This window comes from Neovison vison, chromosome 12 (genome assembly GCF_020171115.1).
Source record: "Neovison vison isolate M4711 chromosome 12, ASM_NN_V1, whole genome shotgun sequence".
Taxonomy (NCBI): domain Eukaryota; kingdom Metazoa; phylum Chordata; class Mammalia; order Carnivora; family Mustelidae; genus Neogale; species Neogale vison.
Window position 1 is genome coordinate 53,336,287 of NC_058102.1, and position 15,948 is coordinate 53,352,234.

The 15,948-nt window shown below is 38.5% G+C and overlaps 1 protein-coding gene across 2 annotated transcripts in view; it reads right to left on the reverse strand.

Moving 5' to 3' along the window:
- Nucleotides 1–5,291: 5,291 nt before the first annotated feature.
- The window catches only part of LOC122892634 (pregnancy zone protein-like), a 43,780-nt gene continuing 33,123 nt past the window's right edge, over nucleotides 5,292–15,948 (reverse strand). For both annotated transcript variants that reach the window (XM_044229369.1, XM_044229367.1), the window contains exons 22-36: nucleotides 15,802–15,853; nucleotides 13,770–13,853; nucleotides 12,825–13,001; nucleotides 12,450–12,537; nucleotides 11,858–12,014; nucleotides 11,387–11,461; nucleotides 10,923–11,100; nucleotides 10,410–10,633; nucleotides 9,281–9,499; nucleotides 9,000–9,130; nucleotides 8,537–8,627; nucleotides 7,620–7,688; nucleotides 7,150–7,252; nucleotides 6,093–6,134; nucleotides 5,292–5,460 (exon numbers count right to left, since the gene is read on the reverse strand). In XM_044229369.1, the coding sequence (XP_044085304.1) occupies nucleotides 5,438–5,460; nucleotides 6,093–6,134; nucleotides 7,150–7,252; nucleotides 7,620–7,688; nucleotides 8,537–8,627; nucleotides 9,000–9,130; nucleotides 9,281–9,499; nucleotides 10,410–10,633; nucleotides 10,923–11,100; nucleotides 11,387–11,461; nucleotides 11,858–12,014; nucleotides 12,450–12,537; nucleotides 12,825–13,001; nucleotides 13,770–13,853; nucleotides 15,802–15,853 (1,713 nt within the window). In that variant the 3' untranslated portion in view covers nucleotides 5,292–5,437. The remainder of the gene's footprint in view (nucleotides 5,461–6,092; nucleotides 6,135–7,149; nucleotides 7,253–7,619; nucleotides 7,689–8,536; nucleotides 8,628–8,999; nucleotides 9,131–9,280; nucleotides 9,500–10,409; nucleotides 10,634–10,922; nucleotides 11,101–11,386; nucleotides 11,462–11,857; nucleotides 12,015–12,449; nucleotides 12,538–12,824; nucleotides 13,002–13,769; nucleotides 13,854–15,801; nucleotides 15,854–15,948) is intronic.

Here is a 15,948-nt window from a genome sequence, read left to right on the forward strand (position 1 = left end):
AGTACCAAAGGCTAGGAACCAATCATAGCGACCTAATCTATACAGACATTGGTAATATGTCAGATGTAGAGTTCAGAATGACAATTTTCAAGGTGCTAGCTGGGCTTGAAAAAGGCATAGAAGATACTAGAGAAACGCTATCTGGAGAAATAAAAGCCCTTTCTGGAGAAATAAAAGAACTAAAATCTAACCAAGTTGAAATTTAAAAAGCTATTAATGAGGTGCAATAAAAAATAAAGGCTCTTACTGCTAGGGTAAATGAGGCAGAAGAGAGAATTAGTGATTTAGAAGACCAAAAGACAGAGAATAAAGAAGCTGAGCAAAAGAAAGACAAGCAAATACTGGACCACAAGGGGAGAATGTGAGAGATAAGTGATATGATAAGATGAAGCAACATTAGAATAATTGGGATTCGGGGTGCCTGGGTGGCTCAGTGGGTTAAAGCATCTGCCTTCGGCTCAGGTCATGATCTCAGGGTTCTGGGATCAAGCCCCACATCGGGCTCTCTGCTCAGCGCGGAGCCTGCTTCCTGCCTGCCTGCCTCTCTGCCTATTTGTGATCTCTCTGTCAAATAAATAAATTAAATATTAAAAAAGAAGAAGAAGAAGAATTGGGATTCCAGAAGAAGAAGAAAGAGAGAGGGGAGCAGAAGGTATATTGGAGAGAATTATTGGAGAGAATTTCCCTAATGAGGCAAAGGGAACAAGCCTCAAAATCCAGGAGGTGCAGAGAACCCCCGCAAAATCAATAAAAATAGGTCCATACCCTGTCATCTAATAGTAAAATTTACAAGTAATAGCAAAAAAGAGAAAATCCTGAAAGCAGCCCAGGAAGAGAAGTCTGTAACATACAATGGTAAAAATACTAGATTGGCAGCAGACATATCCACAGAGACCTGGCAGGCCAGAAAGAATCGGCATGATATATTCAGAGCACTAAATAAGAAAAACATGCAGCCAAGAATACTATATCCAGCTAGGCTAGGCTATTTGAAAATAGAAAGAGAGATAAAAAGCCTCCAGGACAAACAAAAACTAAAAGAATTTGCGAACACCAACCCAGCTCTACAGGAAATATTGAAAGAGGTCCTCTAAGCAAAGGGAGAGCCTAAAAGTAGTAGGTCAGAAATGAACAGAGACAATATACAGTAATAGTCACCTTAGAGGCAATACAATGGCACTAAATTCATCTCTCTCAATAGTTACCCTGAACGTAAATGGACTAAATGCCCCAATCAAAAGACACAGGGTATCAGAATGGATTAAAAAAAAAAAATCAATATGCTGTCTACAGAAAACTCATTTTAGACCCAAATATACCTCCAGATTTAAAGTGACGGGGTGGAAAACAATTTACCATGCTAATGGACAACAAAAGAAAGCTGGGGTGGCAATCCTTATATCAGATCAATTAGATTTTAAGAAAAAGGCTATAATAAGAGATGAGGAAGGACACTATATCATAGTTAAAGGGTCTGTCTAACAAGGAGGTCTAACAACTTTAAATATCTATGCCCCTAACATGGGAGCAGCCAACTATATAAACCAATTAATAACAAAATCAAAGAAACACATCAAGAATAATACAATAATAGTAGGGGACTTTAATACTCCCCTCACTGAAATGGACAATTATCCAAACAAAAGATCAACAAGGAAATAAAGGCCTTAAATGACACACTGGACCAGATGGACACCACAGATATATTCAGAACATTCCATCCCAAAGCAACAGAATACACATTCTTCTCTAGTGCACATGGAACATTCTCCAGAATAGATCAAATCTGGATCCTAAATCAGGTCTCAACTGGTATCAAAAGATTGGGATCATTCCCTGCATATTTTCAGACCACAATGCTCTGGAGCTAGAACTCAGTCTCAAGAGGAAATTTGGAAAGAACCCAAATTCATGGAGACTAAATAGCATTCTTCTAAAGAATGAATGAGTCAGCTGGGAAATTAAAGAAGAATTGAAAAAAATTCATGGAAACAAATGATAATGAAAACACAATGGTTCAAAATCTGTGGGACACAGTGAAGGCAGTCCTGAGAGGAAAATACATAGCAGTACAAGCCTTTCTCAAGAAATAAGAAAGGTCTCAAATGCACAACCTAACCCTACACCTAAAGGAGCTAGAGAAAGAACAACAAAGAAAGCATAAACCCAGCAGGAGAAGAGAAATCATAAAGATCAGAGCAGAAATAAATGAAATAAAACCAAAAAAACCCTAAAACAACAACAGCAAAACCCCAATAGAAGAAATCAATGAAACTAGGAGCTAGTTCTTTGAAAGAATTAATAAGATTGACAACCCCCTGGCCAGACTTATCAAAAAGAAAAGAGAAAGGACCCAAATTAATAAAATCATGAACAAAGGAGGAGAGATCACAACCAACCAACACTGAAGAAATAGAAACAATTATAAGAACATACTATGAGCAACTCTACACCAGCAAATTTTACAATCTGGATGAAATGGATGCATTCCTAGAAACATATAAACTACCACAACTGAACCAGGAAGAAATAGAAAGCCTGAACAGACCCATAACCAGTAAGGAGATAGAAGCAGTCGTCAAAAATGTCCCAGCAAAGAGTTCAGGGCCAGAAGGCTTCCCAGGGGAAGTCTACCAAACATTTAAAGAAGAATTAATTCCTATTCTCCTGAAACTGTTTGAAAAAATAGAAATGGAAGGGAAACTTCCAAACTCATTTTATGAGGCCAGCATTACCTTGATCACAAAATGAGACAAGGATCCTATCAAAAAAGAGAATTACAGAGCAATATCCTTGATGAACACAGATGCGAAAATTCTCACCAAAATACTAGCCAATAGGAGCCAACAGTACATTAAAAGGAGTATTCACCATGACCAAGTGGGATTTATTCCAGGGCTGCAAGCTTGGTTCAACTTCCACGAATCAATCAATGTGATACAATACATTAATAAAAGAAAGAACAAGAACCATATGATACTCTCCATAGATGCTGAAAAAGCATTTGACAAAGAATAGCATCCTTTCTTGATCAAAACCCTTCAAAGTGTAGGAATAGAGGGCACATACCACAATATTATCAAAACCATCTATGAAAAACCCACCGGAAATATCATTCTCAATGGAGAAAAACTGAGAAATTTTCCGCTAAGGTCAGGAACACGGCAGGGATGTCCATTATCACCACTACTATTCAACATAGGACTAGAAGTCCTAGCCTCATCAATTAGATAACAAAAAGCAATTAAAGACATCCAAATTGGCAAAGAAGAAGTCAAACTATCAGTCTTTGTAGATGATATGATACTCTATGTGGAAAACCCGAAAGACTCCACTCCAAATCTGCTAGAGCTTGTACAGGAATTCAGTACAGTGTCAGGATACAAAATTGATGCCCAGAAATCAGTTGCATTTCTCTACACCAACAACAAGACAGAAGAGAGAGAAATTAAGGAGTCAATCCCATTTACAATTGCACCCAAAACCATAAGGTACCTAGGAATAAACCTAACCAAAGAGACAAAGAATCTCTACTCAGAAAACTATAAAGTACTCATGAAAGAGATTAAGGGAGACATAAAGAAATGGAAAAATGTTCCATGCTCATGGATCGGAAGAACAAATATTGTGAAATGTCTATGCTACCTAAAGCAATCTACACATTTAATGCAACCCTTATCAAAATCCCATCCATTTTTTTCAAAGAAATGGAACAAATAATCCTGAAATTTGTATGGAACCAGAAAAGACCTTGAATAGCCAGAGGAATATTGAAAAAGAAAGGCAAAGTTGGTGGCATCACAGTTCCAGACTTCAAGCTCTATTACAAAGCTGTCATCATCCAGACAGCATGGTACTGGCACAAAACCAGACACACAGATCAATGGAACAGAAGAGAGAGCCCAGAAATAGACCCTCAACTCTATGGTCAGCTAATCTTTGACAAAGCAGGAAAGAATGTCCAGTGGAAAAAAGACAGCCTCTCCAACAAATGGTGTTGGGAAAATTGGACAGCCACTTGCAGTGGTCCAATGAAACTAGACCATTTCCTTACACAACATACGAAAATAGACTCAAAATGGATGAAGGACCTCAATGTGAGGAAGGAATCCATCAAAATCCTTGAGGAGAACATGGCAGCAACCTCTTTGACCTCAGCCGCAGCAACTTCTTCCTCACCAAAAAAAAGGGACGCAAGAGCAAAAATGAACTATTGGGACTTCATCATGATCAAAAGCTTTTGCACAGCAAAGGAAAAGTTAACAAGACCAAAAGACAACTGACAGAAAGGGAGAAAGGGAGATGATATCTGCAAACTACATATCAGGTAAAGGGCTAGTGTCCAAAAACTATAAAGAACTTATAAAACTCAACACCCAAAGAACAAATAATGCAATCAAGAAATGGGCAGAGGACATGAACAGACATTTTCGCAAAGAAGACATCCAGATGGCCAACAGACACATGAAAAAGTCCTACACATCATTCAGCATCAGGGAAAAACAAGTCAAAACCACAATGAGATACCAGCTCACATCAGTCAGAATGGCTAAAATGAACAAGTCAGGAAATGACAGATGCTGGTGAGGATGTGGAAAAAGGGGAACCCTCCTACACTCTAGGTGGGAATGAAAGCTGGTACAACCACTCTGGAAAACAGCATGGAGACTCCTCAAAATGTTGAAAATGGAGCTACCCTATGACCCAGCAATTGCACTACTGGGTATTTACCCTAAAGATACAAATGTAGAGATCCGAAGGGGCACGTGCACCCGAATGTTTATAGCAGCAATGTCCACAATAGCCCAACTATGGAAAGAACCTAGATGTCCATCAACAGCTGAATGGATAAAGAAGAAGTGGTATATACAATGGAATACTCTACAGCCATCAAAAGAAATGAAATCTTGCCATTGCGATGATGTGGATCGAACTAGAGGGTATTGTGCTTATGGAAATAAGTCAATCAGAGAAAGACAACTATCATATGATCTCCCTGATATGAGGAAGTGGCGATGCAACGTCAGGGGTTGAGGGAGTAGGAAAAGAATAAGTGAAACAAGATGGGATCAGGAGGGAGACAAACCATCAGAGACTCTTAATCTCATAAAACAAACTGAGGGTTATGGGGGAAGGGGGGTCAGGAGAGGGTGGTGGGGTTATAGACATTGGGGAGGATATATTGCTATGGTGTGTGCTGTGAAGTGTGTAAATCTGGCGATTCACAGAACTGTACCCCTGGGGCTAACAATACATTATATGCTTATAAAAAAATTAAAAAACAGAAATGGTAGAAGTGTATATGTCATAAATTTATTCAACATACAAATTTCATTTATTTCCAATTCCTGTCCCCTATTTCTCCTGCTATTTTCTCTCTTCTGATAAGGCTTTGTCTTTCATTGCTGGAGAAGATGAGGTCCACAAGTTTCCATTTTCAAGCATTTCTGTTTTCAGATTCTAAACAGTAGAATAAAAGGCAGGAAAGTTAGGGAAATCCTGTCATCTACCAAAGGAATAATTTTTCATACTTCAATCATAAATATTTCACCTTAATAAATTTTAATTATTTTTAATGATAGGGCTGTTTTTGTTTTTTGTTTTCTGTTTTAGAATGGAGAACTGAAGGTGTCACAGTGAGTGATCTATTGTCAAAATGAACATGGTTGACTGGCCTAAAGGAAAATCTTGTAGATCACATCTCTCATACTGTGCTATATAGAAAACTACAGGGAAGATTTTCCTGACCTTAACTAGTTTAAGTTTAGAAGTATCCTCAAAAGGTCATAGATGATAAACATATCACCACTGGGCATAGAATATAAACTAAATATTAGATGATTTAGTTTTTATATGTTGCAAATTCCTGGATTCATCTGCAAACAAGTTACCCCGACCCAGTAATTATAATTTACATGCATTTGTTTAACCTAGAAATTCTAGAATATATTTGAAATAGTTTAAATTCCTAAAGGATACACCATGGGCTTTATATTATGATAAAGATATACTCAAGAAGCAATCTTATACGGACAACTGATGTTTATTTGTTTTCTTTATGTTGGCATTAAACTTCGCTGTTTATACTTTACCAGCACTGCAGGGATCCCTGTATTCTTCAATAGTGAATTCCTCTGAAACAGAATATATAAGACAGAAAGAGTGAAGACATTCAGTAATAGGCATATGGGAAGTTAACTGTAAATAAACTGTGTAAAAAAAAAAAAAAAAAAGCTGAGTAAACTAGGAAAGAAAGTGTAAAGACCGTTATGGAGCCAATGGAAACGAATGACTTCTGTACTAACCCATCCAGGTTTAGTGGAGGGGACAGTGAGAGAAAACTGGGCTTGGATACAGAGGTCAAGGGCAGGTTTCAAAGATGGATGTTTGTCTATCTATGGGATACACGACGGCCCTCTTTGCCGCTGTGTTCTCTTCATTGGAATTTAACTTCCTCTCCGAACTCTTTCTCACTCCAGGAAGGAGCAAAGTTTTACGTTACCAGCATCTTATGATGCTGGCAAATTTCTAGTTCAAAGTCATGAGCAAATGGAAGAATTTCCTGATATATTACAGAGTTTCCCAAATTTTGTGAGACAACTCAAGGCATGAGCCAACAATGGATCAAATTTGGGGTACCTGAGTGGCTCAGTCAGTTAAGCAACTGCCTTCTGCTCAGGTCCTGGGATCTTTATACTTTCTCTCCTAGTTTCCTCCCATCCAACTCCTTGCTCAGGGGAGGTCTGCTTCACCCTTTCTTTCTGTCCTTCCTCCCAGATCATGCTTTCTTTTGTGCATCCTCTCTCTCTCTCAAATAAGTAAATAAAATATTTTTTAAAAAGATCAAATTTTAGGTCTCATATCATAAATCAGTACTGATTTTTTTTTTAGTTATTGCTTACTCTACTTACTTTCCTGGAATATTTCATTCCAGAACAAACAACTTTAGAAGAGAATTTAGAAAGAACTGATCCCCTTATGCTTTATAAGAATGGTTCAAGACTCATTTAGGGGGCACACAGTTATCCAATGACCACAAACTCACTCTTCTGGTGAAAGATTGTGGAGTTTTGTTTGAGTTAGGGTGACCCTTTGCCAGCGGAGTCGGTTTTTCCCTTTCGAAGTTCAGCATGTCTGAATCTCACTCACCTGTCTCATAATAATCATAGGCTTTTACAGTAGCTGGTTTTAAATTGTCAACTTGGATGTCTTGTTCCACCGAGAAGGAGAAACTCAGGGTTTGATTGGTTAGCTGGAGAGAGAGGAAAACTGAATTGGAATCAAAGATTAACTTAGTTTCTTGTTGCTGTTCTCTCTTCCTGTGGTATTATCAAACCTTATGGTTATGCTATTCAATTGTACCAAAACCTCTGGAAAGAATGGGCATTTTGACTTGCATAATACACTCAATGGCAGATATAAGAAGGACAAAAGAGATGATTTTATGGATAGACAAATGTAAAATGAGCTTTGTTGATCAACACAGGTTTCATTTCCCTCTATTGCTATTTTCTTCTACCTCACTTGTATGTGTGTGCAAAACTTTCTCCAGAATCTGGATTGTTGTGTTGGAACCTCTAGTAGTTTCCCCCAGATATAGCAGAACCACAGAATCTTACCTCTTCAAAGTAAATCAGGACATGGTTGGTGCTCACTTCAGTCCTTTGAATCTGAGGCTTTTGTTGGAGCTGTTGACCAAGAGTATAAGCCAGACATATGGGAAGAAGAAATTCCAGGCTAAGAGCACTTTTCAGGTACTTATGATCTAACTGGCTGTTCAGAAATATCCAAATGGCTAATTGTGATTTCTTTGAGAATTATAGTAATATTTATTAAATGCTTTCTCTATTATCTATGATCTCCATCATCTATTTAGACCTATGTATCTCTGTATCTATCTGTCCATCTGTCTATCATCTATCTATTCTATCTCTAATATACACATTTTCTTTTTTTAAAGATTTTATTTATTTGACAGACAGAGATCGCAAGTAGGAAGAGAGGCAGGCAGAGAGAGAGAAGAGAGGAGCAGGCTCCCCACTGAGCAGAGAGCCTGATGTGGGTCTTGATCCCATGACCCTGGGATCATGACCTGAGCTGAAGGCAGAGTCCTTAACCCACTGAGCCACCCAGGCACCCCCACACCCCCACATTTTCATGATATATGAGAATCATCCTTTATATGAAAAAGAAGAAAGGAATGCTATCATATATATCATATATATGTGTTTATATGAACTATATTTTTATATCATACATATGTATATATACATTTTCTCCTTTTTAAAATATAGGATAATTCAATACCTCTCCATATGCCTAATGTCTCAAGGGCTGCTGGAGCATTATTAACCATGTCTATGACTTATGTCTTACACTGGAGACCACATAACAGTGATACCCACTATCAAAATGATGGAAGCAATCTAGAGAAAAAGTGTGAGCAAGTAAACCTCTTGAAAACCCAATAAAACTGACAAGCATAAATGTCAGTATTTATCATGATTTTGCTATCTGTAAGGAATTTAGGGTTTACCTTTTTCACTGATGATTTCACAGGAATGAAGCCTGATATCATCTTGACGTCAACAATGACCATGTTGGAGCTTGGTCGTTCCCCGGTATAACTATGAAGACAAGGCACAGGGACAAGGCATTCAAACAAAATTCTTTGGCATTCATTCCAGGCATAAATTCCCCCTTCTCTTTCATTTCTGGTGTTCCCTATCTTTAACTACAACTCGGCTTCCCCACCTATTCTATTTGTGTCTGCTATGCTTGTTTGGAAAACCCCATTACGCAGTCACACTCTGCAGGTATGGCAACACCGTATGCTCAGTGTTAAGGTTTTTCAATTTGGGTGAAGAAAATTTTCTTGTTAGTAAATATTGCATGAATGCCATATTCGTATTTTGTGACTTGGGACAATGCAGCTCCCCTGCAAAAGAAAATCACGTTCTCCATGTTCTACAAAAGGTCTTACCAACAAAAGGATTTACCTAATGTCGATGTGAATCTGGAATTTCCTGTGAGCATGTACTCCATCACAATTCTTGGGGAAAGTATCAACCTTTAGAGTGAAGGGGACTTTCCCTTCTTTCTTGGGCAGGATGTTATATCTCAAGGATGTCTAAAATGAATGGAAAAAAAGCCTTTGTCATTGCACTCAAATAGTCTGCTCTTTTTAGCTCACTCATCTTTTTTTATTTGGAGATTCATTATCAATTGTTGAAGCTTTCCCCCCTCATTTGTGGCATCCCCTAAACCCTGGGAGTCTCACCTGGAGGTACACACATCCTGACCCTGACACGGTCGTGCTGTACTCCCCTGGAATCTCTGGCAGCCTGACTTCCTGCAGCAACAGGCGATTGGCATCGTGGACTTGGAATTCTTCAGAGAACGTCTCTGAAGACTTGACCGTGACTACAGCTGCTTTCTCCCTTTTACTGAAAGTTGCTGCTCCATATTTGGACAGGGCTTGGAGAGCTACCACTGTATCCTGAAAAAAGGTGGGGTAGAAGTCACGGAAGTGAAGGTAACAAAATCATACTGGGTGTAGATCATATCAATACTACTCTCTCTTAGAGTGATTTCATGACAAACACAGACCCGTTCGTTATTAACCACAAAGTATTCTATGTACTTTAGGGGGACATGAAAAAGTTTCCCCATTCAAGTAGTTTACACTATACATATGGAAATTGACACACACATTGACATAGAGCAGAGGCTATTTCAATAATTTAGACATTTATATAATAATAATAGAAATTTATATAATAATATTTGTTGTAAACATTCAGGGAAAGGGGAAGAAAGTGGAGCTAGATTAGTAAGAGCACACTTCCTAAGGAGAAGGTAAGTAAGAAGACTTACTTAAGAAGGAACCATGAAGAAGAAATAAAATTATGTATGAATCATGAGAAAGATTTATATAGACAAGAAAAGAGGCATCAGGGACTACCAGGGTGGGAAATGTGGAGACATAGAAAAAGGAGAGAGTCAATTCCAAAAATAGTGAAGAGATTAGCCTAATTAAAAGGGAGAGTATTTGTGTTTAGTGGGGAAGAGTAAATACTTTGAATAACATTATTAGATTGTTTTAGTCTTTGGCTGAAAAAAAAAAAAAGGTTTGCTTTACCAGGGAAGTAATTTTATGAAATATTGTTTTAGGAAGATCGATCCATTTTACATTTAAGGGTTGACTAAGGAGTGAAGATATGAGAGATTGTACAGAGGACAGAGCAATAATGATTATATAAAATAATGAGACTGGAACCTTCCTGGTGATGGAGGAATGGAGAAAGCATGAATCAGAAATACTATCTGATTATTCAACTCCTAGGATATGCTATTGTCTACGTATGTATTAACATATTTATTTTAATTCCTAGATGCTCTCCACAGACCTGAGTAGAGGAGAAGCCACCATTGGGGTTTTGTTGCTTTGTGATCCATTTCACAATATGTGAAGCCACAGACAGGTCTTCTGAAGATGGAGCAGGCCAAGCAGTAAGATAGGCAAGGAGCACGTAGGAAGTCATCTCCACTTCAACAGAAGGAGCCCGAGGTTGATAATAGAGTGTCATAACTTCTTCAACTTTCCCAGGACGCTGCCAGTGGATTGAGTCCTCTTTGAAATGGAAGAGGATATGAACTTAAACTTAAAGAATGATCTTATTTAATTAATTACAAAAGATTTTATTTTTTTATTTGAGAGAGAAAGTGAGAGATCACGAGCAGGGGGAATTGGTAGAGGGAAAAGCAGACTCCCTGCTGAACAGGGAGCCTGATGTGGGACTCGATCCCAGGACCTTGGGATCATGACCTGAGCTGCAGGCAGACAGTTAACAACGGAGCCACCCAGGTGCCCATCAATCGCTGGTGATTCTGGGGGTAAATTTTGCAGTAGCAGCCCTTACCTTCTTTCACGGCATCTTTGTCCAGCGATTCAAGAAGCTCGCTTTGCTTGGCCTGGTTTCCTGCTAGAGCAAAGGCATAGGCCAATAATGCCTTGGTGTAGACAGGATTTTCTTGGGCCTCTGAGATGGATCTCCAGGCATTTTCCAGGCAGAATAGAGCATTGCGGACAACAGAGTGCTAGAAGGCAGATAAAAAAGTCTTTAGATAGCAGAAGCAGGCTAATGAATTGTCCACAGGCTAACACCAGATTAAAAGGCACAATGTGTCATGTTATGTCATGGTTCTGACCAGGGAATAATTTCCTTGGCAGCTTCCAAAGGGATTTAGTCTTTTATGGTCCAGTGAAATATACCATAATTAAATAACATGGCAACCACAACTTATTTTCCTCACAGAGTCACAGCTTCTTGATTGATATTCCTAGTATCTGTGAGGGAGGTAGAGGGACTGTGCCGGTACATACAGTGACAGGCAGTGGCATCTCCAGCAGAGCAATGGTGATGTAGGCAGAGAGCGTCAGTTCATCATCTACCCCACCCTGTACAGAGCAGAAGGAGAGACACTCAAACACTCCAATATTCATTAGCCAGAGCTGGATCATTCTACTCCCCCAAACCCCCTATTCCACACACTTTTCACTAGAAAGCATCTTTTCTTGCACAATATTGTGGATTTTTCCCCCTTTCCCCTCCACCCTCAAATTCTCAAATCTGCCTCAAATTATTTCCCCTCGTTATTAGTAATATACTGGGGTTTTTTGGCACCCTATTTTATAATTCAGTACAAAACGACTATTTTATTGTCAGATTTCAGAAGCTTTAGAGGTACCATCCTTCCTTAAAGATATGTCACCAGGACATGGGGACTCAACAGGAGTGTCTTTGCCCCTAAATGTCACTGTTTTCAGGGACCAGAACAGAATGAACAGCACCACCTTAATAGCGTTGTTTAGAAGAGATCCGGAGCGTTGGAAACAACCATTTTCTTTTTGTCTCTGCGAGATCCAGGTGAGGGCACTCGTGATGTGTGACATCTCCACAAAAATGTGTGACTTGGCTTGAGCAAAGGACTTGAGCACAAATGCAGTGAGCCTGTCCAGTACAGGAGAGACAGACATGAGGACCATCTCACATTTAAAGCCCACTTTGGTCAACTGCATTCAGACATTGGTCTTTGCCATCCATGGGAGGAAATTGTTGGGGAGAATTGGTAGGGGAAATGACACTTGTGCACTAAATATTCTTGCTTGTTTAACAAGTATCTGGATTCCTTTTTTAAATCTCAAATTTATTGGTTTCCTCCAAATTGATGCTTTTCACCTATTTTACTGCTATTTACTGTGCAATCACAGCTGGCATGCATTCATACATGAAATGATGCATGTCACATAGTAGTGATGACAGACATAAGGATTTTTAAAGGATAACACATTTCCATGAAAGAACTCCGGGTATCAGAGAATAATTATTTCTAGAATATGAGAATAGAATGGATCTTTAGCAAGCATATGAAAATAATGATCTTACCAAGTGTTTCCTTGACTTCTGCCATCACGATCCCCAAAGGCGCTGTATGAACCATCACTATGCTTATAATTCAACTGCCTTTGGTACCCTGAAGAGGAGGTTTTCATAGATTTATGAAATAGAAGAGATGTTGGAGAATTAATCAGTTTTTTTCTTCAAAACTTGTTTGGGAATCATAGGAAAACTACTATTTTGTTAAGATGTCTCTAAGGCTTGATATGCCATTGAAGTTCCTAGTAATAGAGTGGGACATTTTATTGGTTGTCACAGCAACAGTGATTATTAAATCTTAAGCAAAGGGATGCTGATTTGAGTTCACTGAGAGAGATATTTAGGGAATCAACTAAGATTTCTCCTTTTGGGATTATGGCTCACCACTGATGAGGTAACTGATGGCTTTGGACTTGATAGTCTCTGTCAGCTGTCCGGTCTCATTTAGATAGTTCAGAACATAGATGTTAGGGACAAAAAGGACCATATTTTGCTCTCCACAACCATACGGCATCCGGAGAAGATTCTGAAGATTTTTCATTGCAGAGCCCAATATGTCGCCTGGAGAATGAAAGACATGAGAAAAATCAGAGGAGGGGTGCCTAGTAGCTCAGTCAGTTAAGTGTCCAACTCTTAGTTTCTGCTTAGGTCATGATCTATCTCATGGTTGGTGGGATTGAGCCCTGCCTTGGGCTCTGTGCTCAGGGGAGAGTCTTAAGAATTCTCTTCCTCTGCCTCTGTTCCTCCACTCCCTTCTGTGGGAGTTCTCTCTCAGATAAAGAGATAAACCTTAAAAAACAAACAAACAAACAAACAAAAAACCAGAGGAACTACAGCTGGTTTCTGCTGGGATAAGAAGATGGATTACTAGCTAAACAAGAGGTCAAATCATGTATGGAGAGTAGAACAAGAAACCATAAAAGAGGTGAAGAAAAACAAGAAACAGAAAGGACAGAGAAAGTAGGGAAAATAGTCAATGATTCCACGATGGAAAAACAATGGCTGGGTATATCTTTTCTGATGAACCACATGTCTGGTAAAAACCAAATGTTTTCAAATCTATTGGGAAGCCTCGCCACTGAGTCAGTCTCTGAAGATAAGGGCGCAGAAAGATGACACTTTTTACTCCTTTGAGTATGTCAAGGTATAAAAAGTAGCACAACATCTATTTAACTCCCTTCCTGACTAATATACAATGCAGTTCTTAGCTTAGTGCTCTTTCTCTCCATCCAGCGCTTATAGCCAAAGTCTTCATTAACCGTGATGGTGAGGCTGCATGCACTAGAGTAATGAGATGGACAGTGGCTTGCCTTGGGCTGGGAGACTCACCCAAAACTGAATATGTTGCCCTGGCAGATCCTTCCACCACATCTGAAGGGACTTTCAGTGACAACTTTTCAGATACACCAGTTTCTAAGGAAAGAAGACAAATATATATAAGGGAAGGGAAAAACTGAGAGAAATATTCATTTTTTCTTTGAAATTTTTCCTCTTTGGATCAAATTTCAACCTGTCACGACAGGTTGATAATTTTATAATTTGATCATTTTATAATTTCTTCGATTCAATCTGAGTTTCTCCTAAAGTCGTGATTCATCTTACAGTGAAATTCCTATTATGTTTGCGCTAAATTTTTACAGATTTCCTTACAAGCATATACCTGATGTTATACTTATTTCTTTCCCTTCATTGTTTATGTTAATATTTATTGTTAGTGTTTTTTGAAAATAACATTCATGTCTAAATGTGTTAATTGTGTGCTATGTGACGGGTTCTGTTTTAAGTGCAATGATAAAATGATTCTCAAAAAAATTCCCTGACATCCCAGAGTTTTCATATTAATGGGAACAATAACATATCAAATAAATATTTAGTATGATAGATGCTAGTAAGTTTTATAGAGAAAATTAAAGTGGAGTGTTTATATGGGTGAGCTAGTAAGACAGAGCAAATCAGAAAGTGTAGGGTGAGGGAAGTGGGTTCCCTCTTTGATAAGACAAAATCATAGGTGACTGGAGACATTAAGTATGTCAAGGTATAAGATGTATTCATATCTGGGGAAAGAGACTTCCAGAAAGAAGGAACAAAAAGTGAAAAGAATCCAGAGATGAGAGCATGCTAGCTGTGTTACAAGACCAGACTAGGAGTCCCGTGGAGCATGAGGAGGGTGAGTGAGGGAGAGAGTAATAAGATCTGAAGTCATGGTGTTATCAAGGATTTGGAGGGGACGTTGGAGACATAACCTTTAACTTTCAGGGACATGGGAAACTCTTGGAAGGTTTGGCCATAAGAGTCACGTGATCTGAAACATGCTTTGAATGATCCCTTTTGCTGTAGGGATGTAAGAAAAGATGACCAGGTGACCAGGTAGGAGGTTACTGAGATGATCCAAGAGAGAAAATGCTAGAGTAGAAGTAGACATGGTGAGAAGTGGGAAGATTCTGGATAGAATGTGAAGGTGGAGCCAACTAGATTTGAAAGTAGATTGGGTGTGAAGTGTAAGAGAAAGAACATACTGAAGGATGACTCCAAAGTTTTATTTCAAGCAGGTAGAATAACGGAATTTCCATCCTCTGAGATGGAGAAAATTGTAGGAGGTGTGGGTTTGTGGAGACCAGCAGAAGACCAGTTTTGAACATACTAGTTTTGAGATGTCTATTTGTCTGTAGGCCTGTAAGTGGAGATGATTCATGGGCAACTGAATGCACAAGTTTGAGTGAGGAAATCGGTGTGGACCCAAGTTGTTTATTTTGTGATCTCCACTACAAAGTTGTTATTTAAGTTCTGTGACTAAATGAGATTATCAAAGGATGCTTCTAGAGAGGAGAGATCTGCACACTGAGCATTGTCCTCAAGATGATTCTAGATGGTGCAGAGTTGAATATTTTAAGGGTAATTTTTATATGATTATATTAATGGTATCAGTAAAATATTGGTTTTCTATATATGTTAGTGACCTGAAGTTCTTCTTCAAATAACTGACGCAAGTAAATTAACCTTGAGAACTTTAAACTATTGAGTAATAAATATTACAATTTATTAGATATTTTACATGTAGGTATTTTAATACTTTGAAAATTATTTAAAAAGAAGTTTGAAAAACACAGGGGTATTGGAAAGACTTTTAGTTTTTCTAAACTTTAGTTCTCATTATCAGCCAGGAGCTCCTAGGTAAGTCTTTTAACTTCTTGAAGCCTTCACCAAGAAAAGACTTCTGAATCAAATATCCTTGGATTTTCATACAGGAGCGTACACTAATTTTTTTTTCCCCCAGAGGAAAACATACCCCGAAGAGCATTCTAAATCTATACACTTTGGCAAGTGGCTTAACATGCGAATTTTGTCTCTTTTTGACATTTACCTGAAGCACAGAGGAGTGTGTTGAAAGTTTCTTCCTTTTCTATTCCTTCGGGCTTTATATTGGGGGAAAAAAAAGTGAAAAAGAAGGTCATACTGAGTGTATAGGAAAAAAATCAACCACTGTAAAGTAGAGGAGAAAACATTAGTA